This window comes from Saccopteryx bilineata, chromosome X (assembly GCF_036850765.1).
Source record: "Saccopteryx bilineata isolate mSacBil1 chromosome X, mSacBil1_pri_phased_curated, whole genome shotgun sequence".
In the NCBI taxonomy this organism is placed as follows: domain Eukaryota; kingdom Metazoa; phylum Chordata; class Mammalia; order Chiroptera; family Emballonuridae; genus Saccopteryx; species Saccopteryx bilineata.
The window spans coordinates 15,166,103-15,192,941 of NC_089502.1; the positions used below are offsets into that span (position 1 = coordinate 15,166,103).

The 26,839-nt window shown below is 39.0% G+C and overlaps 1 protein-coding gene across 6 annotated transcripts in view; it reads left to right on the top strand.

Moving 5' to 3' along the window:
• The first annotated feature begins 4,638 nt into the window (after positions 1–4,638).
• ZNF280C (zinc finger protein 280C) overlaps positions 4,639–26,839 on the top strand; it is a 71,290-nt gene continuing 49,089 nt past the window's right edge. For 4 of the 6 annotated variants that reach the window (XM_066249407.1, XM_066249401.1, XM_066249404.1 and 1 more), the window contains exons 1-6: positions 4,639–4,945; positions 13,251–13,297; positions 14,135–14,285; positions 18,481–18,630; positions 23,782–23,847; positions 23,948–24,084. In XM_066249407.1, the coding sequence (XP_066105504.1) occupies positions 18,492–18,630; positions 23,782–23,847; positions 23,948–24,084 (342 nt within the window). In that variant the 5' untranslated portion in view covers positions 4,639–4,945; positions 13,251–13,297; positions 14,135–14,285; positions 18,481–18,491. Of the gene's footprint in view, positions 4,946–13,044; positions 13,137–13,250; positions 13,298–14,134; positions 14,286–18,480; positions 18,631–23,781; positions 23,848–23,947; positions 24,085–26,839 lie in introns of those variants that run through there. The other 2 variants (XM_066249402.1, XM_066249403.1) reach the window with 2 other exon arrangements.

The following is a 26,839-nucleotide window of genomic DNA, read 5'->3' on the forward strand; positions in this document are numbered from 1 at the left end:
TGGATTATAATTTTTGTTTGGTTTATAAATATTTTCTGGTTATCCCACTGAGGCATCATTGACCCTCTTCCTTCCTAATTTTAGTCTCAATGTGGAGGCTCCTGACACTTTATACACTGAGAAAATCTGAGATAAATTTTATTACTTAAGGGCTCCTGGAAAAGCAAGGGATCCAGACAGATCTGGCCTGGCCTGAGAGAGAGGAAGAGGGAGAGCGGTGGGACTGAGGTAAAACTCCCCATCATGGGCTATAGATTTGCAAGTTCTAAATTTCCCACTGAAAACAAAGGAGAAAGCTTTGGACATTTTTTTTCTTCTTCTAAGTTTCATTAAATTATTGGTTCTCCTCCATCTTTCTTTTTCCCCTGTTGCAATTTATTTTTAGAGAAACTGGTTTGTATGTTCTAAAGAGGTTTCCCTCTCATGATTATGCTGATTTTTTCCTTGGGGTGGCATTTAAGTTTTTTTTTCTGCACTCTATTTTCTGTAAATTGGTAGTTGGAAGCTTCATCCATCTGCATTATTTTTAAGTGTTTTCATTGGCTTTCATCGTCTTTTATTCATTAAACCTTTACTGAGTACCTATGTGTCTGTTAGTGCTGGTTGCTATGGAAACAAAGATGCTTCAGGAATTTAGAAAAAGGAAGGAAATGCATGAAAACAGAATTACAATCAAGTATTCAGTGTTAAAACAACGTTTAAAATATCAGCTACGAGAAAAAATAGCTTGTCTGAGGTATGCTTCGTTAAAGAGATGACTCTCTTTAATTGAATTTAGTGGGGTGACACTGGTTAACAAAATTATATAGGTTTCAGGTGCACAATACTACAACACATCATCTGTACACTGTATTGTGCATTCACCACCACAAGTCAAGTCTTGTTTCATCACCATGTATCCCCCCATGCCCTTCTCCATCTTCCTCCCCACCCCAGCAATCACCACACTGTTGTCCATGTCCATAAATTTTTTCTTGTTTTCCCTCCTTTTTTGTTCAATCCCTCCACCTACCTCACCCAGGCCCAAGAGTTTACTGTCTCTATTTTCTTTCAGGGTTTTAATGGTTTCAAGTCTAATATTGAAGGCTTTCCTCCATTTTGAGTTTATTCTTGCGTATGGTATAAGAAGGTGATCTAGATTCCCAGCCTCATTTTACTTGGCCAGCATTATCCTAATTCCAAAACTAGATTAAGAACACTACAAAGAAAAAAATGTATGCCAATATCCCTGCTGAACACAGATGCTAAAATCCTTAACAAAGCATTAGCAATCTGTATCCAGCAATACATTAAAAAGGTCATACACCATGATGGAGCAGGATTTATTCTGGAGACTCAAAATTGATACAAAATCCACAAATCAATAAAAATGATATACCAAATAAACAAAATGAAGGATAAAAATCACATGATTATATCAATAAATGCAGAAAAAACATTTGATAAAATCCAGTACTCCTTTATGTTAAAATTTCTCAGCAAAGTGGGAATAGAGGGAACATACCACAATGCAAAATAATAATAATAATAAAAAGGCAATCAATGTCAAACCCACAGCCAACATCATACTCAATGGGCAAAAACTAAAAAAGTTTCCCTTAAGATTGGGAACAAGACAGGCATGTCTGCTATCACAACTCTTATTCAACATAGTACTGAATGTCCTAGCCACAGCGATCAGGCAAGAAATAAAAGGCATCCAAATTAGAAAGAAATAAGTAAAACTCATTATTTGCTGATGACATGATACTGCATATAGAGAGCCCTAAATATTACTTCAAAAAACTACTAGAACTGATAAATTAATTCAGTAAAGTAGTTGAATACAAAACAAATATCCAGAAATCAGTTGCAATATTATACAGCAATAATGAACTATCAGACAGGGAAAACATGCCTAACTGGTGGTGGCACAGTGGAGAGAGTGTCACAGGTTCAAAACCCCAAGGTCACCGGCTTGAGCACAGACTCACCAGCTTGAGCGCAGGGTCACAGGCTTGAGTGTGGGGTGATGGACATGACCCATGGTCACTGGCTTGAGCCCAAAGGCCATTATTGAAGCCCAAGGTACCTGGTTTGAGCCCAAGGTTGCTGGTTTGAGCAAGGGGTCACTTGCTCAGCTGGAGCCTACGGGTCAAGGTACGTATGAGAAGTTATCAGCGAACAACTAAAGTGATGCAACTACGAGTTAATGCTTCTCATCTCTCTCTTTTCCTGTATCTTCCTCTCTCTCTCTCTCTCTCTCTCTCTCTCTCAATAGTAATAATAATAAATAAAGAAAAAACAATCGTATTTACAATTGCTTCAAAAAGAATAAAATACTTAGAAATATATATATTCAACCAAGGTTGTAAAAATGTTGTACTTGGAAAATTATAAGACATTGAAAGAAGAAATTGAAGAAGATACAAGTAAATGGAAATATATACCGTGTTCGTGGATAGAAAGAACATCATTAAAATGTCCATACTACCCAAAGCAATCAACAGATTCAATGCAATTCCCATCAAGATACCAATAACGTATTTCACAGAACTAGAACAAATATTACAAAAATTTATATGGAACCACAAATGACTTCGAATAGCCACAGCAATCTTGTAAAAGAAGAACAAAGTTGGAAGAATCATGCAACCTGATTTCAAGCTATATTACAAGGCCATGGTAATCAAAACAGCATGGTATTGGCATAAAAACAGACATAGAGATGAACGGAACATAATAGAGAACCCAGAATAAACCCACACCCTTATAGTCAATTAATATTTGACATAAGAGGCAAAGACATGCAATGGGGTAAAAATAGTCTATTCCAGTGGTGGAATTCAGCCGGTTCACACTAGTTCAGCAGAACCGATACCTAATTTTCTTGTTGAGATTGGGGAACCGGTTGTTAAAATGTCACTTGTAATTAGGGTTCTCTCTAAGGTGGGCATCTGCGCAGCTGCCCAATGGGGAAATCACAAATTTACATTCCTTACTCCTTTTTAACATTCATCTGCACAACAGCATCTTCTAAGTGCCTGTAGTAATGTTCATTCCATCTACATAGGTGAAGAAAATTGCAGAGACTGAATGAACTTGCGTCTTGTTAAGCAACTATTATGGCAAGGTTTTAAGTGTGGGTAACTCTTGAGAGAATGACCACTAATGCCACAGAACTTGTGAGGAAAAAAAAAATGCCAAACAGCAGTATGGAATTATCTTAAATAATAGCTTTGTTTTTTTTGTCAAGTATGATTTAATATTTTTTCATTAATATTTTAAAACTTTCTTATAACATAATCTAGTTTTGTGTACCTTTTATTGTTATTTAAGTATTAAATGCATGAAATAATAAACTACCTTTCCGCATGTCATTTTTTTATACTTAAAATGGTCATTAGGGCAGAGAAACTGGTTGTTAAATTATTTGAATCCCACCACTGGTTTGTTCCATAGATGGTGTTTAGAAAATTGGACAGATATGAGAGAGAGACAGAGAGAGAGAGAGAGAGAAACTAACTTTAGTATTTCTTATCAGCCTGCCCAGAGGTGGGAGGCAGTCTATAAATGCTACAAGATTTTGCAACTTTTAACATTCCACGTTTTTTATTTTGATTATTCACTGTCTTTTCTTATAAAAGTTATTTTCAGGGCCATTAGCAAAGTGAAGTACAGATAAGAAAAAAGAAACTCAAATAGAATTGGTAGGATTCAGTGACTGAATGAACTTGTGCCTTTGTTAAGCAACTATTATAGCAAGGTTTTAAGTGTGGGTAACTCTTGAGAGAAGGACCACTAATGTCACAGAACTTGTGAGGAAAATGGGGAGAGGAAACTTTTTTAGCGTTCAAAACAGAATTCTTAGAAAATGTTGGTGCAAACAGTATCTTGGTGAATGTTTTTCTTGTAAACATACTTTCCCCTAACATTTTAATAACGATTATAGACATCGATATGACAGGAATAACATGCAAGCAAAACCATGTTTAGAACAATTTTAGTAAAATTACCCAACCATTTAAATAACTTGATTTTTAAAAAATCTTTAATTGATTTTTAGTGAAACAGGAAGGGAGAGAGAGAGAGAGAGAGAGAGAGAGAGAGAGAGAGAGAGAAAGGGAGAGAGAGAGAGGCAGAGACGGGAACATTCATCTGTTCCTGTCTGTGCCCTGACTGGGAATCAAATTGACAACCTCTGTGCTTTGGGACGACGCTGTTAACATCAACTGAGCCATCCGGCCAGGGCTAAATAACTTGACTTGGATTCCCTGTATTCATCTAGTTTAGATCTTCATCTCTCGGGTATAGTATTTTTTTTTTCCATCGGTGCCTTTATCCCTTACACACACGTAGGCTCCCGAATTCACGTTTCTGCGTGCTCAGACACTGTGCAGCCCGAATTCTGGAATTGCAACCCTGACTGCACAGCAGGGTCGCAGAGGGGATCCGCATCAGCACCCAGCTCTCGCCCTGACGTGCAGTCCGCGATCCCCGTTCCCGACCCACGGCCAGAGCGCCCCTGCCGCTGAAAGCGTAGCAGGTCACGCACAGGTCCGCGCCCGCCCTCAGGCAACCGTTAGAAAAAAAACCCGGATGTGCGTGGGGTGGAGCAGGGGGGCCGCCGCGGAGGAGCTGGCGTCGCGGGCGGAGGAGTCGGGGTGTACCCAGCAGGCAGCGCGCGCAGCCCTCGCCTCCGCAGTGGCTGGGGCCGCTCAGTCTTCGCTGGGAGTCACGGCGGCTGCAGCTCTCCCTGCGGCTGCCGCCCGGTGCCCTCGCGCTCATTTTCCTTCTCTTTCTCCTTCTTACAGTCCCAGGCTGGCCGGCCCGCTCCGCTCGTGGTAAGGGCCCCCCGCCCCAACCCCAGCCCCGCCTGCGCCTCGTGGACGCCAGCGAAGGCTTTCGCGGGTGGCCGTGACCTCCTGGCTCCGAGGGTGGCGAGGGCGACCTGGCGGCGAGCGAGGCAAGTGGAGGGTCTGGCTGCGGCTGGGGTCGCCGGGAGGGCCCGGGGAGCGGGGGAGGGGCCGCTCGGCCGCGGGTGGGCCTCCATCTTGCGCCGTCCGCGGTGGGGGAGGGGTCTCGGGCAGGCAGCTCCGCCGCCGCCGGGCTGGGCGGGCACTCGGGCCGGGGTCGCTCGGGCTGCCGCCGCCGCCTCGTCGCCCGGCCTGCGCGTCTCCGTCCCAGGAGACTTTGAGCTTTGCTATCTGCGGGCAGCTCCCTCTGGGCTTTTGTATATTTGATGGCGATGTTAGCGAGACCCGACTCCCTTCAGGTCTCTCAAGTCAGGGACAGAGACCAGAGAAGGCTGCGAAGTTTCAGGCTTCGGGGCCCCTTGGGCCCATCATTTCTGTCAGGGTTGCTCCCACCCAGGTTACTGGTTGTGAAGTGCTCACAGCCTCGTTCTTGCAGAAGGGATTTTGCTACTCCGTCATAGAAATCGTGCTCCATTCCGTTATTGTCCAGAAGAGTCCCGAGAAGAAACGTGGCATTAGGTAGACAGTTTATTAACAGTGAGCTTTGCACGTTTTACTTAATGGGAAAAATTATCTCATTCTGAGGTTTTATTCTTCTCTATATATGGAGGGAGTTCCTCGTAATTTGCCTCAAGTTTAATGCTTTTATTAAGGAAAAAATCAGAATAAAATGTCAAGTGTACCAGCTTCTACAGGCGCAGGACATATTCATCCATGGGATTCTCTTTGTTTGCAACGATTTCTTAGTTCTTTTTAATATGTGGAATTACATTTTGCCTTTTGTTTTCTGTTTATGTCTGTGACTTTTAATGTCTTGTAGTACTATTAAACATAAAATTGAAATCAAGAAATAGTATTTTAAGCTGCAGAAGTAACGTTTTGGCGTTTGTGAGGTGTCTGCTTTAGGGGTTACTGTGAAAACAAATGGTCTCCATAAGTATAGATTTCACTGGGCCTATAAAAGCACTGATTTGCTAATAAAAGGAACTGAAGGCTGTGTGTCCTTGATTGTTTAATATTGCTACAAATTCAGCTGTAATTGTATTTTGCATTTTATGTCATTGATTTTACCTATTTTGGGGTGGACTTGTGAGGTGTTCATAGAACTGTTTGGAAGGCGAGGGAAGAATCTCAAGGAGAAGACTGCGGAAGTTAAAATGGGTAAAACTGGATACAACCTGTTCTTAAACCTGTGTCTTCTAACTCTTCAGTGTTTAATTTACTGTATTATGCCACACTTTACATGGGAGTGAGGTGGTTAAGGATAATAAATAAGGAGACTCACCCCACAAAAAAATAGAAATATTTTTTCACTCCTTTTTCCTTTATATTTTTATTTTTGATCCTTCATATCTTTTCAACCTTTAAAATTTGAATATTATTTTCAAGAATATTAAAAATTTGAATAGTCCATTAAAAAAAGATTTGATGTGGAAGGACCCCAAATTTCAGCTTCACCTGTTCAACCTAGTTTCCTCAGTAAAGTTTTCTAGTCCAATCCAGTTTCTTCCACCCAGTGCTTTACTACACAGCATCAGCATTTTTTAGTTGAAAAGGTGAATAAGGGGGAAGGGATACTTCTATCTGTACCTCCTCTTATCTCCCATTTGTTGTCCTTATTCTGGAGGACATTTAGAACCATACCTACCAATAACAACAACAACAGAACCCATATCCCTCCTCTCACTTAGAAAAAAGAAGAAACAATAAATAAATATTATGTAATTTATGTAAAGCAATAATAACCCCAATGCATATTTATATAAAAAGTTTTAATGAAAATTATAATTTATTTTTCTTCTTTTCCAAGTCCAGAGGAAGGGAGATAGACTCCAACATGTGCCTAGACGAGCACCTACCTTACAACCCCCATCTGGAGCCCTCTCTCAACTGAGCTATTTTTAGTGCCTGAGGCAAAGGCCCCAGGGAGCCATCCTCAGCACCTGGGCCGATGGACTTGAATCAATAGAGCCATGGCTGTGGGAAGGGAGGAGGGGTAGAGAAGCAGATGGTTGCTTCTCCTATGTGGGAATCAAACCTGGGACAGGCACACGCTGTGCTGAGGCTCTACCACTGAGCCTATTAGCCAGGGCTCATATTTAATTTGTTCTTCATTTTCAAGATTGCTGAGGCGATTTGGGTTCTTTTTAAGTTCCATATAAATTTTGGAATTTTTGTTCTGGATCTGTGAAATATGCCATTGGGCTTTTGTTTTTTTTTAAAAAAAAAAAAATTTTATTGAGAGGAGGGGAGGCAGAGACCCCTGCATGCACCCTGGCTGGGATCCACCTGGCAAGCCCAATATGGGGCGATGCCTACCCATCTGGGACCCTTCCTCCATTGCATCAGGAGCCATTTTTTTAGCACCTGAGCAGGAGGCCATGGAGCCATCCTCAGCACCCTGGCCAACTCGCTCTAATTGAGTCCTGAATCAAATTTAATCCATTGAGTGAATAATATATTTTGATGAAACAAAGTTACTGCCTTTTTTATTGAGGTTTTCATGGCTAAAATTCGTATCTAAACAATAGCACAATTTTTCTATTTGAACATTTTCAATACCTTCATTTCTATAGCTAAGCATACTGTCATTTGTCCCTTTGTTTAGTGCAAACTCATCATTTAGGTATTCTCTCCCTCTGATCTTTTGTTAGCCAGTAGCAGCAAACATTATAGTACTTGATGACAATGCAGTAGTAATAATAGAAAAAAGAATGAGTACAATAGGATCCAGCAGTTCCCCTTCTGGGTATTAATCTGAAGGAAACAAAAACACTCACTTGTAAAGACATCTACACCTTCATGTTTATTGCAGCAGCATTTACAATAGTGAAAGCATGGTAACAACCATGGACAGGTGAATGGAGATGATGTCATGTGATATACTCACACACACAATATGAGACATTATTCAACCATTAAAAAAATGAATCCTGCTATTTGCAGCAACATGGATAGACAGAAAAATATGAATACTGTTTGATCTCACTTATATATGGAATCTTAAACTCATAGATACAGAATAGCTTGGTAGTTGCCAGAGGTGGGGATTGTGGGGGTGGTAGTCAAAAGATACAAATTTTCAGTTAAAAAATAAGTCCTGGGGATGTAATATACAGAATGGTGACTAGAGCTAACAAGACTATTGAGTATTTAAAAGTTGCTAAAAGAGTAGATTTTAAATGTTCTCATCACAAGAAAAAAATTGTTACTGTGTGGTGGGTGATGGATGATAACTAGACTAGCTGCGGTGATTATTTTGTAATATATGTATATTGAATCATTATGTTGTACACCTGAAACTAATATAATGTTATATCTCAATTTTAAAAATCATGAGTACTGAAGTTATGTGACAGCTTAGTTATAAGGTGGTCATTGAGGTGATCCCCAGAGCATGGTAATATTAATTTTTTAGATAGACAGCAAAACAATGTATTGTTTTAGACCTCTCTTGCACTGTATGGAATATATTTTCCACAGAGATCTGGTGAAAAATGTTGCCATAATCCATTGGTAAGTTACTGCTTTTCAAGTACTAGAAACCTAGCTTAAAGTAGATGAAACTAGAAACGAACAATTATTCCCTCTCTTGACTGAAAAGTCAGTAATTTGCTTCAAGCACTGCCAGCTTTGGTGTTTCAATGGTCTCTCATCAGAACTTGAATGTCTCCCTTCCCTAACCTCTCTTTCTCTACCCCCAAAGCTGTGGCTTTGCTCATCACTTTGTTGGTTTCTCTTTTAGTCCATATAGTGACTCCACCACTCCTAGCCTTATTATATTGGCTTACTTTTCTAACAGGTTTTTTTAAATCATGTGTATAGCATACAGTTTACCCATGTGAGGTGTACAATTCATAGGTTTTAGTATGTTCACAGTGATGTGCAAACATCACCACAAACAATTTTAGAACTATTTCTATTACTCCAAAAAGAAATCCCATACCCATTCATTGTCACTCCTCATTTCCTCCTAGGCCTAAGCAAACACTATTCTATTTTCTGTCTTTATGAGTTCACTGTTTCTGAATATTTCATATAAATGAAATCATACAATAAGTAGTCTTTTTAAAATTTTTATTAATTTTAATTTATTGTGTTAACATAGATTTAAGTGTCCCACTCAATATAACACCCTCACCTCCCACCCCTGTGTCCCCCATTACACCCCCTTTTCCCCCTCCTCCTAGCTTCCTCCCCCTTCCCTCTGGGATTTGCTGTCCTGTTATCTGTATCTCTGTGTTATGTATATATAATTTCTCTGATCTCATTCTCTCATCCCCTTTCCCTCTGACATCTGTCCCTCTGCTCCCTGTGACCCTGCCTCTGCCTCTATTCTGTTCCTCAGTTCACTGTGTTCATTAGATTCCACATATCAGTGAGATCCTATGATACTTGTCTTTCTCTGCCTGGCTTATTTCACTTAGCATAGTAATCTCCAGGTCCATCCAAGGCATTGCAGAAGTTAAGATTTCCTTCTTTTTCACGGCTGTGTAGTATTGTATTGTGTATATGTTCCACAGCTTTTTAATCCACTCGTCCACTGACAGACATTTGGGCTGCTTCCAGATCTTGGCTATTGTAAACAGTGCTGCCATAAACATGGGGGTGCATATCTTCTTTTAAATCTGTGATTTGGTATTCTGAAGATATATTCCTAAAAGTAGAATAGCTGGATCAAAAGGCAGTTCTATTTTTAATTTTTTGAGGAAACGCCATACTGTTTTCCACAGAGGTTGCACCAGTCTGCATTTCCACCAGCAGTGCAGGAGGGTTCCCTTTCTTTCACACCCTCGCCAGCACTTACTGTGTGTTGATTTGTTAATGAGCGCCATTCTGACAGGTGTGAGGTGATATCTTGTCATTTTAATTTGTATTTCTCTGATGATTAGTGATGTTGAACATTTTTTTCATATGTGTTTTGGCCATCTGTATGTCCTCTTTGGAGAAATGTCTATTCAGTTCTTTTGCCCATTTTTAAATTGGATTGTTTACCTTCCTGGTGTTGAGTTTTAGAAGTTCTTTATAAATTTTGGTTATTAACCCCTTATCAGATATATTGGCAAATATGTTCTCCCATTGTGTGGGTTGTCTTTTTATTTTGTTCATGGTGTCTTTAGCTGTGCAAAAGCTTTTTAGTTTGATATAGTCCCATTTGTTCATCCTGTCCTTTATTTCACTTGCCCATGGAGATAAATCAGCAAAAATATTGCTACAAGAGATACCAGAGAGTTTACTGCCTATGTTTTCTTCCAAGATGTTTATGGTTTTGCAACTTACATTTGAGTCTTATCCATTTTGAGTTTATTTTTGTGAATGTTGTAAGTTGGTGGTCTTGTTTCATTTTTTTTTTTTTTTGCAGGTAGCTGTCCAGTTTTCTCAACACCATTTATTAAAGAGACTGTCTTGACTCTATTGTATGCTCAATATATGGTCTTCTTTCACTTCCATAGTGTAGTATGTATCAGCACTGCTTTCTTTTTATGACTGAATATTATTTCATCATATAGATAAGTCACATTTTGTTTCTCCATTCACCAGTAAGGCATTTGGATTTGTTTCCACTTTTTGATTATTACTAATAATGTTGTTATGAACATTTGTGTATAAGTTTTTGTGTGGACATTTTCAGTTCTCTTTTGCCAAGAGTGGAATTGCTGAGTCATGTGGTAATTTTGTTTAACTTCATGAGGAACTGCCAAAGTGTTTTCCTCAGTGTCTGCACAATTTCATATTCCCACCAGCAGTGTATGAAGAGTCCCTTTTCTCCGTATCCTTGTCAACGCTTGTTATTATCTTTTTTATTATAGCAATCCTAGTGGGTGTGAAATGCTATTAATTTTTAATTATTTTTTCTTGTAGTAAAATACACATGAAGTTTACCATTTGAACTATTCAGTTAATGTTTTTAAAGCTTATTTGTAGAATAAGCTCTTAAGAATGTTGGATTTTAGATATCTAAACCTGAAAACAAAAACTATCTAAAGAAGAATTATAATTATATAGGCAGTCTCGCCTGACCTGTGGTGGTGCAGTGGATAAAGCGTCAACCTGGAATACTGAGGTTGCCAGTTCAAAACCCTGGGCTTGCCTGGTCAAGGCACCTATGGGAGTTGATGCTTCCTGCCCGCCCCCCTCTCTCTCCCCTCTAAAATGAATAAATATATAAAAATAATTTTAAAAATTAATAAAACCACATTAAATATATAGGCAGTCTCCAAAAACTGAGTGTGTTCCAAGCGGTGCTTGTCAGTTACTTGGGACTCAGCCCCCTCCAATACGAACAGTAAACCTGGACATAGTGTTTTTACCTGGGTCAGCCACTGAAATGAAGAGTTCTGATTCTTCAGCCTGTTTCCATGCCAACTCTGAGTTACATAACCTAGAGACTCTCTGGAGTTGCTATTATGTGAGAACCAAGAATCTTACTACACATTTTGCTGAATGTTTCATTTCTCTAACAGATTATTTAATCTCCTACAGAATTCCTTGCCTTGCCACCAACACTTTGAGGTGATGACTGCAGAGGTGTGTGTGTGTGTGTGTGTGTGTGTATGTGTGTGTGTGTAATAGTTGTGGAGGGCTCAGCTCTCCTGTTGGATAACACAGCTTTAGACTGAAGTTGTGATTCTAAATGGCATGTGAAGGTTTCTGACTTTTTGGAGTGTTTGTGTTTGTATTAATTGAAGCTCCTTGGTGGCTGTTATGGGTCCCAAAAGCCATCTCCGTAGTCATAGGTAGTAGACAGGACATGTTTATATATACTGTTTATACATTTAGTACTAGTTTTAAGGTATTTGCATCCATAGATACACTTTATGTGATCATTTAATAAAAGTGTCCTTTGTGCGCCTCCGGGGCTATGCAGTTGTGACTCTTAATATTCTGTATTTTTGGCATCAGTAGTGAGGTCCTTAATGCTGATCAAGAATTGTCATGTACTTATCTACTTGACATATGCATTACCTCAATTCTAGTTTCAGGACAGGTGATAACTATTGAAATAATTGAGTTAAAGTAGTTAATTCAAACATTTATAGCAGTAATTTCTTCTGGAATTAAAGTTTATCCCCCCTTTGATATAATTCAGTCTAGAAAATTTGGAATTGGAAAAATCAGGAAAGCTTCCTTTTTCAGTTTGAGGATAAAGAAAAGTGTGAAATGTCTATTTTTTTTATAACTGAAATGGTTTTTAAATGTTTATTTTATATGTAAAAACATGGCTTGTGCATGAGAATTCAGAACACAAATCTGTTTTAAAGAATGCAAAATTCTTTAGTGATGTTTTACCACCTTTTTTAGAGGCCTGAAGAATCATAAACATTTAAGATTGTAAATTTCTGAAGGTAAGACTATGATTTATTCATGTTAATTTTTTTCACTAGAACTGAGCACAGTACTTGAACACAGAAGGCAATGAATAATTTATTTTTAGTGAGAGAGACACACAGAGGAAGGGAGAGATGACAAGCATCAGCTCGTAGTAGCAGCACCTTTAGTTCATTGATTGCTTTCTCATATGTACCTTGATGGGGGGGGACTCCAGTCGAGCCAGTGACCCCTTGCTCAAGCCACCATAGGATCAGTTCAGTGATCTCACGCTCAAACTGGCAACCTCAAGGTTTCGAACCTAGGACTTCAGCGTCCCAGGTGGACACTATTATCCACTATACCACCACCGGTTAGACAATGAATAATTATTTTATAATCACTTAATCTATTATCAAATTTATCCAACTACTCTGATGAACAAAACTAAAAATTTCTTTGAACATTTTTGTTGTAATAATACTTACACTTTATTTCTGGTGTGAAAAATAACAGTTAAAGATTAATGTCACTTAGCATTTTGTAATTCAGATTTAATAAAACATATTAAAGGGTAATTACTCATTTTTACAAAGGAATACCTTTCAAATATTTGTAATTAAGTAACTCAGCAGATTTCTTCAAGTAATAAGTGCTTTTATATATTCAGCATTTGATTTACTAAATTTGCATTTATTCAGGAATGAAGCAATTATGCAAAGTGAGTAGCATGTGTATATCAAACACATCAAATTTGAAGAGTAAGCTTTTTGTGGAAGAAAAGAAATTAAATGTGTGTCTACTGTAATAGTAGGTTTATGTTCTAGGTCAGGAAACTAAGACCTAACTTACTACCTTGTCTGGAGTCACATGGTGAGTTTGCTGGAGATTGAAATCAAACCCAAAGATTTCTGAATCCTATTTCATTTCAATATTTGGTGTTAAATTGACTCATAAAGTTGATTGATGTCATGTGTTGGTGTTTAGGTGACTCTGCAACTTGATGGATGACAATAAACCTTTTCAATCAAAAAGTAAGTATTGCTGCTGCAAGTGATACTAGTATGTGTGACTTTTGTACTTACAACCTTGTTTTATAAGAAAAGATGAGAAAGGTAGAGGTAGGCACATTTATTAAATTAATACATGTAAGAAAGAACAGAATACCATAAAATGTTAAACTAGAAATGAAGTGCTCTTTGTCTCCAGAGGTAATTACTAATATTGGTTTGGTGTACATAATCATAAACTTTTTATATATAGACAAAAACTAAATTGTTTCTAAATAAAATTATGCTATATATGGTATTATGTGCCTTTAAATAATTTTTATTCAACAGTCTTATCTTGAAATATATTGACAGTGACAGTACCTAGTTTTAAAAAAAAGGAAGACCTATGAACATATATGTTACTGATTTTTTAAAATTATCAATATACATGGGTGTACTGATTTTTTCCTCATTTTTAAAAAGGTAACATTGCCTGGATTTAGCTGATTTCTTAGCTTGTAAATGATCATCTGTTAAGTGCTTACTGCATATGCAGTAGACTGCTGTGTGTAAGAGGAAATGCAGAGGAAGAAGAAAATATGTTCTTCACTCTCAAGGAGCTTACTTTGGAGTTAGACATGTATAGTTCAGATACGTGAATAGTGAGCAGATTGCGATCATATACAGTAAGTCTTGAGTTGCATGGAATAGACTGTCAGTGTAGTAAGAGGTGAAAGAAAATCAAGGTCTAATGGTTTACTGAGGTTATAATTGAACCAAGTTGGGAAAGGGCAGGGAATTCATATTTTGTTGAATATCTGCTTGAAGTTAGGTACTTTATATGACATTTTCCTGAATTTACCTTACCACTTCAATTAGGTTGATATTATTCCAATATTAGAAGTGAGGAAACAGATCCGAGCAGTTTCTCCAGTCTGTGATTATAAATGGTGCAGAAGATTTGAACTATTCAATTTGATGTCAAGTTCATGCTCTTTCTACTATACTTAAGTAATTTGGACAGTTTAAGGTAAGGGGGAAAGCTATTGAGATGGAAGAAGCAGTACAAATGAGGGCTTTCAAGGGACACAGTGAGGATGGTGTTTTCAAGTACTAAAAATGCGCAAATGCTAAACTATGAATTACTTTTTAAATCTACTTAGAGCATTCTGTGTGTGTGTGTATATATGTATACTTTAAAATATGGTTTAGAAAAGAAAGGGGTCAGTTGATAAAGTTATTACATTTGGGAGGGTGGGAATGTTCTTTGTTTTGTTTTACGATAGGTGGGCTACTAAACATTAAACATCATTATGCCAAGAAATGATTTTGGCATGCCTGTATAGAAGGGAAAATTATTAGTTTGTTTGTTTTAACACCGATTTCTTAAGGTGTTCTTTTACGTGCAATCCTTGTGTTTACATAGTACCTTTTAATTTTATGTTAAAAGGAGAAATACTATTTTAATCTAGTAAAGTTACCTTTAAAAATTATTATTGCATTTAAAAGATAAATGAAATATATCATTGTCTAAAAAAATATTTCTATTTAAGCGAAAACCCTGGAATTATTGTTTTATTTTTATTGTTTAGTTCCCTATGCACATCTCACTCCATGTATCTAGCACCATTTCTATCCATCCCTTTTGCTATTATTTTAATTTAGGTGCTCCCCAATACTTTTTAACCAAAACAATTCAGGCATAGGTTTAAAAAGACAATCTGAAAGTTAAAAGTTGCATAGCCAGTGTTTCTTGAAGGGTGTGAAACAGCAGAAGAGGGGTGTACGCTCATGGCGTGAATGTGTTTGGGGCCTGTGTACCCCGTGTCTTTTCAAGGCAGCCAATATTTGTTTAGCTGTTTTTCTAATAATTATTTTTATATTTATAAAATTTTAAAACATCCATTATGCTCTCTTGAATTCAGTTTTAGCCATTAGCTAATGATTTTCTTATTAAGCAATATAAAGATTTTAGTTTTCTTTTATTTACCCTTCCACCAAGCACCTCTCATTGTAATTATATATCAAGTTTTGGTTAAATCATATTTTATACTTTTATTATTATGACCATAATATATATTGTTCCCTGATAACCATAGTACTATGGTAGTAATAATGTTATGGATACCTTTACCTTTTTTTCTTTTTAAAAATCTATCCAGCAATTTAAATTTTTCATTTTTTAAAATTTGCCGACTTGAGTTAAGGTCTCTAGCCAAGTCATCTCATACCCTTCTGTAGCCTCTTACCTCAGTTTTCTACATGATAAAAGTTGTAAGGTAAGCTAACAATTTAATTTTGTGTGTGTGTGTGTGTGTGTGTGTGTGTCTGTTTCCTCCTGGACACGGTTCTCCTAGGGGGAATGTTCTGCTCTATATTGCCTGGTTGCTCTCTAGACCTGTTTAAAAGCTATTGTCCTGGGACTTTCCTTTGTCTTTGTGTTCTGTTAAATGTCATGTTTTTTGTATCCTGGGTCTTCCTCCTTGTTAAGTCTCATTTTGGTGGATTCTTTCTAAGAAAGGGTGAATGGGAGGTAAGTTTTGTCTGGTGTTTCTGGTCTTGATTCTTAATGAAAGAATATGTACCTTATGCTTAACACAAATCTTGGCTGGGTGTAGAATTCTAAATTGAAATAATTTATTTTTGCTATGACCTTTGAAAACAATATTCTAACTTTCTTCTCTCTCTCCACTCTCATTCTCTCAGTTGTTACAATATTCCCTTATCTCCAGAGTTGTGAAATTTCACAATAGGTCCCTCTACTGTAGTTTTTTTCCCTTAATTATTATGGCAGGTGCTGGTGAGCCCTTTGTTTTTGTCTTTTTTTTTTCTGAAGCTGGAAACGGGGAGACAGACAGACCCCCGCATGCGCCCCACCGGGATCCACCCGGCACGCCCACCAGGGGGTGATGCTCTGCCCATCCGGGGGCATCGCTCTGTCCTGACCAGAGCCGCTCCAGCGCCTGGGGCAGAGGCCAAGGAGCCATCCCCAGCGCCCGGGCCATCTTTGCTCCAATGGAGCTTCGGCTGCTGGAGGGGAAGAGATAGACAGAGAGGAAGGAGGGGGGTTGGAGAAGCAGATGGGCGCTTCTCCTGTGTGCCCTTGCCGGGAATCGAACCCGAGACTCCTGCACGCCAGGCCGATGCTCTGCCACTGAGCCAACCGGCCAGGGCCTGGTGAGCCCTTTGTATCTGGAGATTTATATAATTTAGAACTGGAAATTTTTCTTATATTTTTTCCTTTGATTACATCCCTTCTCCTTTCTCATTCTGTTTCTGAAACTTTTATTAGATGAGTTGTAACTTTGAAATTAATTTTCTAACAATCTTATGTGTATATACACACACACAGAGTGGGCAAAACCAGGTCTACAGTTGTGGCCACGCGAAACAGTTTATTATAGTATTATTTATTAATTGTTGTTATTTTCCATACAAACAGCTGTAAGCCCACTTTTGCCCACCCCTGTATATATATTTTAGTTCCACTTATGGGACATTTAGACAACTGTGGCATTTGATTTTTTAATGAATTTTTGCTATAATAGTCTTTTTGTTTCCTGCATATTACCTTTTTTTTTTTTTTTTTTGGAGGGAGGCAGGTAGAGAGAGACAAGAACATAAAATTGCTCCAGTATGTGCCTGCCCTAACCAGGGAATCCAACAGGTGGCCTCCACACTGCAGACAACACTCCAACGGAGCTGTCCAGGCCAGGCTTGATTTTTTATTTTTAGAGAGACAGAGAGGAAGGGAAAGAGGGGGAGGGGGAGGGGGAAGGGACAACATTCATCTGTTGTTCCAGTTAGTTGTGCCTTTATTGGCTGCTTTTACAACATTCCTGTCTCATCTCTCTAAAAATGTTGGTTATAGTCTCTATAATCTTTTTATTGCCCTCTATATTAATATTTTATTGAATATATTTTATTCTGTTTTATTGCTTTTGTCTTTCACGTTAGAAGTTTTAGTCATGTTTCTAATGCTCATCCATATTTAAGAATGAGGCACAGCTTGAACTGTGGTGTCGCAGTGGATCAAGCGTCCACCTGGATCATTGAGGTCACCGGTTTGAAACCTTCGGCTTCCCTGGAAAAGGCACATATGGGAGTTGATGCTTCCTGCTCCTCTCCTCCTCCTCCTCCTCCTCCTCCTCCTCCTCCTCCTCCTCCTCCTCCTCCTCCTCCTCCTCCTCCTCTCCTCCTCCTTCTCCTCTCCTCCTCCTTCTCCTGCTCCTCCTCCTCCTTCTTTTTCTCTCTCTCTCCCCCTCTCCCCCCTCCCTCCCCCTCCTCCCCCTCCCTTTCCCTCCCCCCCACATTCCCACTCCCCCTAAAATGAATAAGTAAAATCTTACAGGAAAAAGAATAAGGCACCAAAACGATCATGAGGAGCTCTGTGTGCTTGGTCAGCACTTGTAGCTTTGATGATATTTCACAGTATATCCTTGGCTTAGTTTTTTCATATGAGCAATGTTTAGCTCTGCCCTAGTATAGAATAAGCCTCACTTAATATTTTCTATTTTTATCATAGAACTTCATTCCTGCTTTGCTCTGTACCTGGTGTTCCTCAGTCTGGTTCAGTTTTTCTATTACTGTATTTCCCCATGTAGAAGTCGCACGTTAATTTTGGGGTCCGAAATTTGGGGAGGGGGAATGTATTACATAAAGTTATTGAACTCAAGTTTTATTCATCATGAAATTCTTACAACTCCTCATCACTGTCAAAAAGGCAGGAAATGCAAGTAAAAAAATCTACAACCACTGTATAAGATGCACACAGTTTTTAGACTCCAACTTTTTTGAAAAAATGCCTTCTACATGGGGAAATATGGTATCTCCCACCTGTTGTCTCTTATTCTTTGTTTATCTCCCTTTTGTTAATACAGAAGTTTGAGGGGGGTGTTTTTTCAGATAATAGGTACAGTCTTTTTTATAGATATAATCATTGTAGTTGTAAAACTAAAACTCGGTTTGATTGTATTTGATCCTAGAATTTGTGGGCCACTGTAAATAGGTATTGTTACGCATTTTCTGGCTAGTTAACTTATACTAGTTTAGATATTAGAGATTGAATTTTGAGTTTCTTAATTTTGCTACCATTTACTGACTACAAATATCACTTCAGTAATTGCTGTTAGGATTATTCAAGTATATATTTATATTAAGTGTCATACTATATATTGCAAAAAGTATTTAAAAGTAAAATTTGCTTCTCACCTTTTGAAAATTAGATAATTCAAAAATGGCAGAACTCTTTATGGAATGTGAAGAAGAAGAGCTAGAACCATGGCAGAAGAAAGTAGAAGAAAATCAGGAAGAGGATGATGATGATGAGCTGATCTTTGTTGGAGAGATATCAAGTTCCAAACCAGCCATTTCAAGTAAGCATTTACTTGCGGTGAAGTTTACGATGTTTCTAATGGAAAAACCTGTGCGCTGTCTTATATGGCCTTGTTACTCTGTAAGGCGAGAAGGAGCATAGGGTCAGTAATAATTGTGAGAATCAGGGAGAATGTGGTTGGGACTTGTATCTAATGGCATTATAGGCCTTCTGAGATTGGAAATCATTATTTTCAGTGGAACCAAGTAGCCTGTTTACTTGTTAATATTTCTTTTTCTCCTCAAAGCCCAGATATACCTAGAAAAGAAAGTGTTTGGAACACTTTGCTTAAAATACTAGAATACAAAATAAGTTTGCATTAGTCACTGAGGGTGTTCTCACATCACAATGTCATCTTGATTCATGACTGCAGAGTGAACAGGCCCTGCATGGTTGCGCAGTCTCTAGTCTGTGAACCCACCTGGGCTGTAGCTCCCGACTGCAGCTGTCCTTAAGGGACTCCTGATTACATTCATGATGCAGGAGGGCTTGGTCTTCAGCCAATGTACGTGGACCATGCAGGCAGTCAGCACACTTAAACCTCATGGCTTTCTAGCAGAACCTGCTCAGTACTTTTGTGGACTGTTAGATTTCATTTATAGTTGTTAGATTTAACAATTACACTGTTATAGTGAAGATATTGATAACATTTCTCTAAATGTCCAGTAAAACTGTAAAGTGCAGAAGAACAGCAAAGTGGACATCAGGGGAGAGTGGGGAAACAGATTCTTTCCCATTATAGTCACACCTTTTTTTCAAGGCAAAGTTTATAAAAGACTATAACCAGTGTGCCAGTGGTTTCTTATTTAACCAAGGCAGTGCATAGCAGTGTGGTTAACAGACAAGTTTTTAGTTTTCTGAAAGCCTAGTTCTTGCTTCTCTTGGCTCTAAATTTGAAATAGCACTTCTGTTCAGTTTCATCAAAAGTAGAATTTGTTAATTCTCGAAGTCCTTGTGACAAACTGAAAGATGCCAAGTGTAGGGTCAGGTCATTTATAAAAAGCACTAAGCACGTTACCGTGTTTGTTGTTGATAGTGGAACCGAACATTATATTCTCTTAATTATTGTTTCCTAGTTACTATGATTATTTTTATACTGAAATGTTAGCACATTTCAAATTTATTGTTGAGATTATCTTACTGAGAGCATGACACTTCAAGTTGGATTTATATCAGTTGTAGATGACTGTTAACAGTACTTCACTAGAATAAAGCGTATTAGTTTTAAGTGATTCTAGCAAAAACAAAGTTGAGCTAAGTGAAAATTTTTCTAATTTAACTCAGAATTTAAATGATTTTATTGATGTTTTATGTGTGAGCCATAAAGTACTTTTAGCATATGGAACATGGGTTAAATATTTATATAGATACACCATGGGGGACAGGTAAAAAACTTGTTTGATAGATTATTTTTTTCTTTTTTTTTATAATAAATTTTTATTAATGGTAATGGGATGACATTAATAAATCAGGGTACATATATTCAAAGAAAACATGTCTAGGTTATTTTGTCATTAAATTATGTTGCATACCCCTCGCCCAAAGTCAGATTGTACTCCGCCACCCTCTATCTAGTTCTCTGTGCCCCTCCCCCTCCCCCTAACTCTCTCCCTCCCTCCCTCCCATGTCCTCCCTCCCCCCACCCCTGGTAACCACCACACTCTTGTCCATGTCTCTTAGTCTCGTTTTTATGTTCCACCAATGTATGGAATCATGTAGTTCTTGTTTTTTTCTGATTTACTTATTTCACTCCGTATAATGTTTTGATAGATTATTTTCACCAAAATGTACTAGAGGAATAACTCTTTAATGGCCTTTAATAGCTTTTTTAATTTTTTTGGTGTCTGGGAAGCTTTTTATTTCTCCTTCAATTTTATTTATTTATTTATTTTTACAGAGAGAGGAATAGATAGAGACAGACAGATGGGAATAGAGAGAGATGAGAAGCATCAATCATCAATTTTTCATTGTGACACCTTAGTTGTTCATTGATTGCTTCTCATATGTGCCTTGACCGTGGGCCTTCAGCAGACCGAGTAACCCCTTGCTCAAGCCAGCGACCTTGGGTCCAAGCTGCTGAGCTTTGCTCAAATCAGATGAGCCCGCACTCAAGCTGGCGACCTTGGGGTTTCTTTTATTTATTGATTGATTTTTATTTTTCTGAAGCTGGAAACGGGGAGAGATAGTCAGACAGACTCCCGCATGCACCCGACCGGGATCCACCCGGCATGCCCACCAGGGGGCGATGCTCTGCCCCTCTGGGGCGTCGCTCTGTCATGACCAGAGCCACTCTAGCGCCTGGGGCAGAGGCCAAGGAGCCATCCCCAGCGCCCGGGCCATCTTTGCTCCAATGGAGCCTCGCTGCGGTAGGGGAAGAGAGAGAGAGAGAGGAAGGAGAGGGAGAGGGGTAGAGAAGCAGATGGGCGCTTCTCCTGTGTGCCCTGGCCGGGAATTGAACCTGGGACTTCTACACGCCAGGCCGATGCTCTACCACTGAGCCAACCGGCCAGGGCTGACCTCAGGGTTTCAAACCTGGGTCCTCCGCATCCCAGTCTGACGCTCTATCAACTGCGTCACTGCTAATGGCTTTTTAAATACCTTGAATTTATGAATGAAAACAGTATGAAGTCATTTGAGCAGCTTTTCTCTCCTACATGACTTCTGTGGTACTTAGTCACACAGCACTGCATTTCTGCTATCATAAAACAAGTCTACTTTAGTGTGACCCTTTATGTTATAAATTATTTTATGAGATCTGGTTCTTTTCTGTTAGGCAGAAAACAAGGAAATTTTTGAGGTTTTATGAGATTTTTTTTTCATTTAGTCAAAAGTATACATGTATGTACATATGTGTATATGTAGGTATGTATATATTTACATTCGGTATTATTTTGTATTAGTTTCAGGTGGGCAGCGTAGTGGTTAGAGAATCGTATACTAAACAGAGCATTTCCTCAGTATTTCACCCAGCTGGCACCATACAGAGTTTCACAGTATTATTGACTATGCTTGCTATGCTGTACTTGACATTCCTGTGGCTGTTCTGTAACTACACTCTGCACTTCTCAATACCTTCACCGCTTTCTTCCAGTCCCCCAGACTCCTTTCTTCTGACAATCACCAGTCCGCTCTCTGTGGCTGTAAGTCTGTTTTAGTTATGTTTATTTTATTCTTTAGATTCTACATATAAGTGAAATCATGTGGTATTTGTCTTTGTCTTGACTGACTTTTTTCACTGAGCATAATACTCTCTAGGTCCATCTGTGCCGCCATAAATGGTGAGGTTTCCTTCTTTCTATGGCTGAGTCATACTCCTTTGTATGTACATGCCACGGCTCTACTGATAGACACCTAGGCTGCTTTCTCATCTTGGCTATTGTAAATAGGTTCTGCAGTGAACAAAAGGGTGAGCATATTTATTTTTGAATGAGTGTTTTGGGTTTCTTCAGATATATACACAGAAGTGGAATTGCTGGGTTCCATTTTTAATTTTTTGAGGAGTCTCCTTACTGTTCTCCACAGTGGCTGCACCAGTCTGCGTTCCCACCAGCAGTGCAGGAGGGTTCCCTTTTCTCCACACCCTCTCCAACACTTGATGTTTCTTGATGTATTGATGATAGCCATTCTGACAGATGTGAGATGATACCTAATTGTGGTTTTAATTTGCATCTCCATGGTGATTAGTAACAGTGGGTATCTTTACATATGTCTATTGGCCACCTGTATGTCCTATTTTGAGAAATATTTATTCAAGTCCTCTACCCATTTATTGATTGGATTGTTTGTTTTCTTGATGTTGAGTTGTCTGAGTTCTTGATAAATTTTGAATATTAACCTTTGAACAGATATCTCATTGGCAGCTATCGTCTCCCATTCAGTAGGTTGTCTTTTCATTTTGTGGATGATTTCCTTTGCCGTGCAGAAACTAGTTTGAGATTTTAAAAACGTGTTTTGTACCTTTTCCTGATTCGCAATTTTGAGTTAGGGAGATCTCTACTCTTCCAAATTTTTATTTTATTCCTCAATAATCTAGAAATTGTGGGTTCACGTGGGTATGAGAATAAGCAATTTTAAACTGATCCAGAGGGTCTTGTCAGCCTCAGACGTAACTTTTGGTGTAGTAGTAGATTTGAAATACTCGGGTAAACTCTGTGTTCAATTTAGTCTGCAGTCTCTACCAGTATTCCTTTCAGAACTCAAGAGCCGTGGTACAGATAATCCAATCAACCTACTCATAATGACATCTCTAAGGTTTTAGGAGTATAGATGTGACATGGGGTTTAGAGAAGGGCTCAGTCATAGGAACCAAAGTCTATATACAACCTTGTTCTATTATCCTTTATAGATTTATGTCAAATAAAATTTTTAATATTTGTTTTTATTTTAGAGGGCAAGGAAGGGTTAGAGAGAGAGAGATTTAATTGTTGTTTCACTTATTTATGCATTCATTGGTTGATTCTTCATTGGTTGAGTCTTGTTTGTGACCTGGCCGGGAATCAAACTAGAAGCTGGGCATATCACAACGATGCTCTAACCAACTGAGCTATCCAGCCGAGACCAGTAAATATATTTTTTTACTTTCAATTATGGTATACTTTCAATATTATTTTGTATTGGTTTCAGGTGTCTAGCATAGTGATTTGACAATCTTTTTTCCCCTCTTTATTATTAATTTTAATGGGGTGACATTGATAAATCAGGGTACATATGTTCAGAGAAAACATCTCCAGGTTATGTTGACATTTGATTATGTTGCATACCCCTCACCCAAAATCAAATTGTCTTCCGTCACCTTCTATCTAGTTTTCTTTGTGCCCCTCCCCTCCCTCACCCCCCCTCTCTCCCCCTCCCCGTAACCACTACACTCTTGTCCATGTCCCTGAGTCTCATTTTTATACTTTACACAGTGTTCCCTTGGTATTTCCAGCACCCACGTGGTACCATGCATAGTTGTTGCAATATCATTTACTACACTCCCTGTGCTGTACTTCACATTCTAATGACTATTTTATACCATTCTGTACTTCTCAATCCCTTCACTCTGTCACCCACTCCCCCAGCACCCCTCCCTCTGGCAACTGCCAGTCCATTCTGTGTCAGTAAGTGCATTCCAATTTTATTTGTGTGTTTAAAATAAATGTAATTTTTCTAGATATTTTGAACAGAGGAAACTCCAGCTCATCTTCAAAAAGAATGAAGAATGAGCTACTTAGTCAAGGTATAGTATTATTGTAGTATATTATTTTTAAAGTGAAATATTTTGACAAAATTAATTTTATAGAAAACTATGTAATGTATTGTGTAATTTTAAAATACAGGTGTTACCGATGCATTCAAACCTTCAAGTCAACACTACGAAGAGCCAACATCAAATCCAGTGTCTGCCTTACCTAGATTATTTCATCCTGAATCTAAATCGTCATATAGCTCTGTTCTTCCAAACATGTCTAAACCTGTAAGTATGTCTAAAATTACAGTCGGCTCAGGGAGGCATGGGACATTATAATACCGAGTTAGGATTTTGAACTATCATAGTCACCATCTCAGTAGAAGCATAAGCACTATACGAAAACATCACCATCTTTATAATAGTTAAACCAATACTTAAAAGCAATAACTGTAGGAATTAACTATCCAACCTGTTAATAAAGCAGCTAAATGTATTTAGCTTGATTTAAATAGGTATAATACTGAAAAATGCTATCTAAAAAGTATAATCAGTAGTGAATATTGCATAATGGCAAAATTCTTTTTTTTTAAGTGAGAGAGGAGGGGAGGTAGACTCCCCACATGCACCCCTACCGGGATCCCCTGGCAGCCCCCACCTTGGGCCAGTGCTCAAATCATCCGAGCCAGTGGCTGCAGGAGGGAAAGAGAAGCAGATAGTCACTTTCTTTGGTGCCCTGACCAGGAATCAAACCCGGGATGTCTACATGCTAGACCAATGCTCTATCCACTGTGCCAACTGGCTAGGGCCCATAATCTAAAGAACAGTAATTTGAACTAACAGTAATAGTAAATTAAGCTATGTATTCTTAATTAGAAGATTGTTCTAAGGTCGTTGTTGCTGTTTGTTCTGAAAACATATCTTCATACACTGGTTTTTAAAATTTTTCATAAGTAATAGATAATGGTAACATTTAATATTTGTTAGACTCTTAATATGGATCTTTGTTCTATATGCTACATATAAATTATTCTCATTTAATTCTTATTACTTCTTTGTGAGGTAGGCACAGTAATTATCCTTATTTTACAGTTGAGGAAACTAATGGTAAGAAAAGCTAAATAATTCACACAAGACCACACAGTTGGTAAATGATGGATTTGATATTTCAATCCAAGGAAACCCAGAGTTTTTAAAATACGTACATACACACATCTGTCTGTACATTCAGGTACACAGTTTTAAAATAGAAACATCATGCCTGACCAGGCGGTAGCGCAGTGGATAGAGCATCGGACTGGAATGTGGAGAACCCAGGTTTGAAACCCCAAGATTGCCAGCTTGAGCGCGAACTCATCCAGCTTGAGTGTAGGGATACTGGCTTGAGCAAGGGGTCACTCCCTCTGCTGTAGCCCCCCAGTCAAGGCACATATAAGAAAGCAATCAATGAATAACTAAAGTGCTGCAACAAAGCCCTGGCCAGTTGGCTCAGCAGTAGAGCGTCGGCCTGGCGTGTGGAAGTCCTGGGTTCAATTCCCAGTCAGGGCACACAGAAGTGCCCATCTGCTTCTCCACCCCTCCCCCTCTCCTTCCTCTCTGTCTCTCTCTTCCCCTCCCACAGCCAAGGCTCCATTGGAGCAAACTGGGCCCGGGCGCTGAGGGTGGCTCCATGGCCTCTGCCTTGAGTTCTAGAATGGCTCTGTTGCCATGGAGCATAATAATAAAGTGCTGTAACAAAGACTTGATGCTTCTCATCTCCCTCCCTGTCTCTCCCTCTCTCTGTCTCTGTTGAAAAAAAAATGGCATTATGTTAGAACAGCAGTGTAGACCACAGATTATTGGGGTTCCCTGAGACTCTTCTATGGTTCTGTGAGGTAAAAACTGTTGTCATAGTAACACGAAGGCATTTGCCCTTTTCATTTGTCAACATTTGCACTGGTGAGGAAAAAGCAATGAAGAGCAAAAGACTGGAAATTGAGAGTAAATCAACGCAACTGAAACAAACTCTACTAGTTGGTTTTGTATTGGTGACTGGCAAACAAGCACAATAGAAAACTTTCTTTTAAGGATATATTTTATTTAAGAACACGTTTGAAGTAATAATTTTTTTTTCCTTTTTTTGTATTTTTCCGAAGTTAGAAGCCAGGAGGCAGAGAGACAGACTCTGCATGTGCCCGACCGGGATCCACCCGGCATGCCCACCAGGGGGCGATGCTCTGCCCATCTGAGATGTTGCTCCATTGCTGCTGGAGTCATTCTAGCGCCTGAGGTGGAGGCCATGGAGTCGTCCTCAGTGCCCGGGCCAACTTTGCTCCAGTGGAGCCTTGGCTGTGGGAGGGGAACAGAGAGAGAGGAAGGAGAGGGAGAAGGGTGGAGAAGCAGATGGGCGCATTTCCTGTGTGCCCTGACTGGGAATTGAACCCAGGACTTCCATACTCCAGGCCGACTCTCTACTGCTGAGCCAACTGGCCAGGGATGAAGTAATAACTTTTTATTAATTTTATTAACTGTCAACCTTTAAATATACTTTTCAAAAATTTTCTGTGTGATGAAATGGGTGGGATGAGTAAAGTATTTCTGTATCTACAGTATAAAGTTTCCTTGAGAAAAAACACTTGTGTGATTGAATTGCAAGCTGAACTTGCTGTCTTTTATTTATTTATTTTTAGCATGCTCGCAGGAGAGGGAGGAAGGGAGAGAGTTGAGAAGCATAAACTCAGTTGCGTCACTTTAGCTGTTCATTGATTGCTTCTCATATGTGCCTGGAGTGGGAGGGGGGCTGGCTCAAGCTGGCAACCTCAGGGTTTCGAACCTGGGACTTCTGCGTCCCAGGTTGACACTGTCCTCTGTGCCACCACCAGTTAGACTCACTGTCTTTTTTTTAATTGAATGCCATTTTCACTTGAAAGAATGACTGACATAACACCATATATTCTTTATTGCTGCATAACAATGGTATCAAACTTAGAAGCTTCAAGAAATAGACACTTGTTATCTTATGGTTTCCGTGAGTCAGAAGTCGGCATGGCTTAAGGCTGTCTGC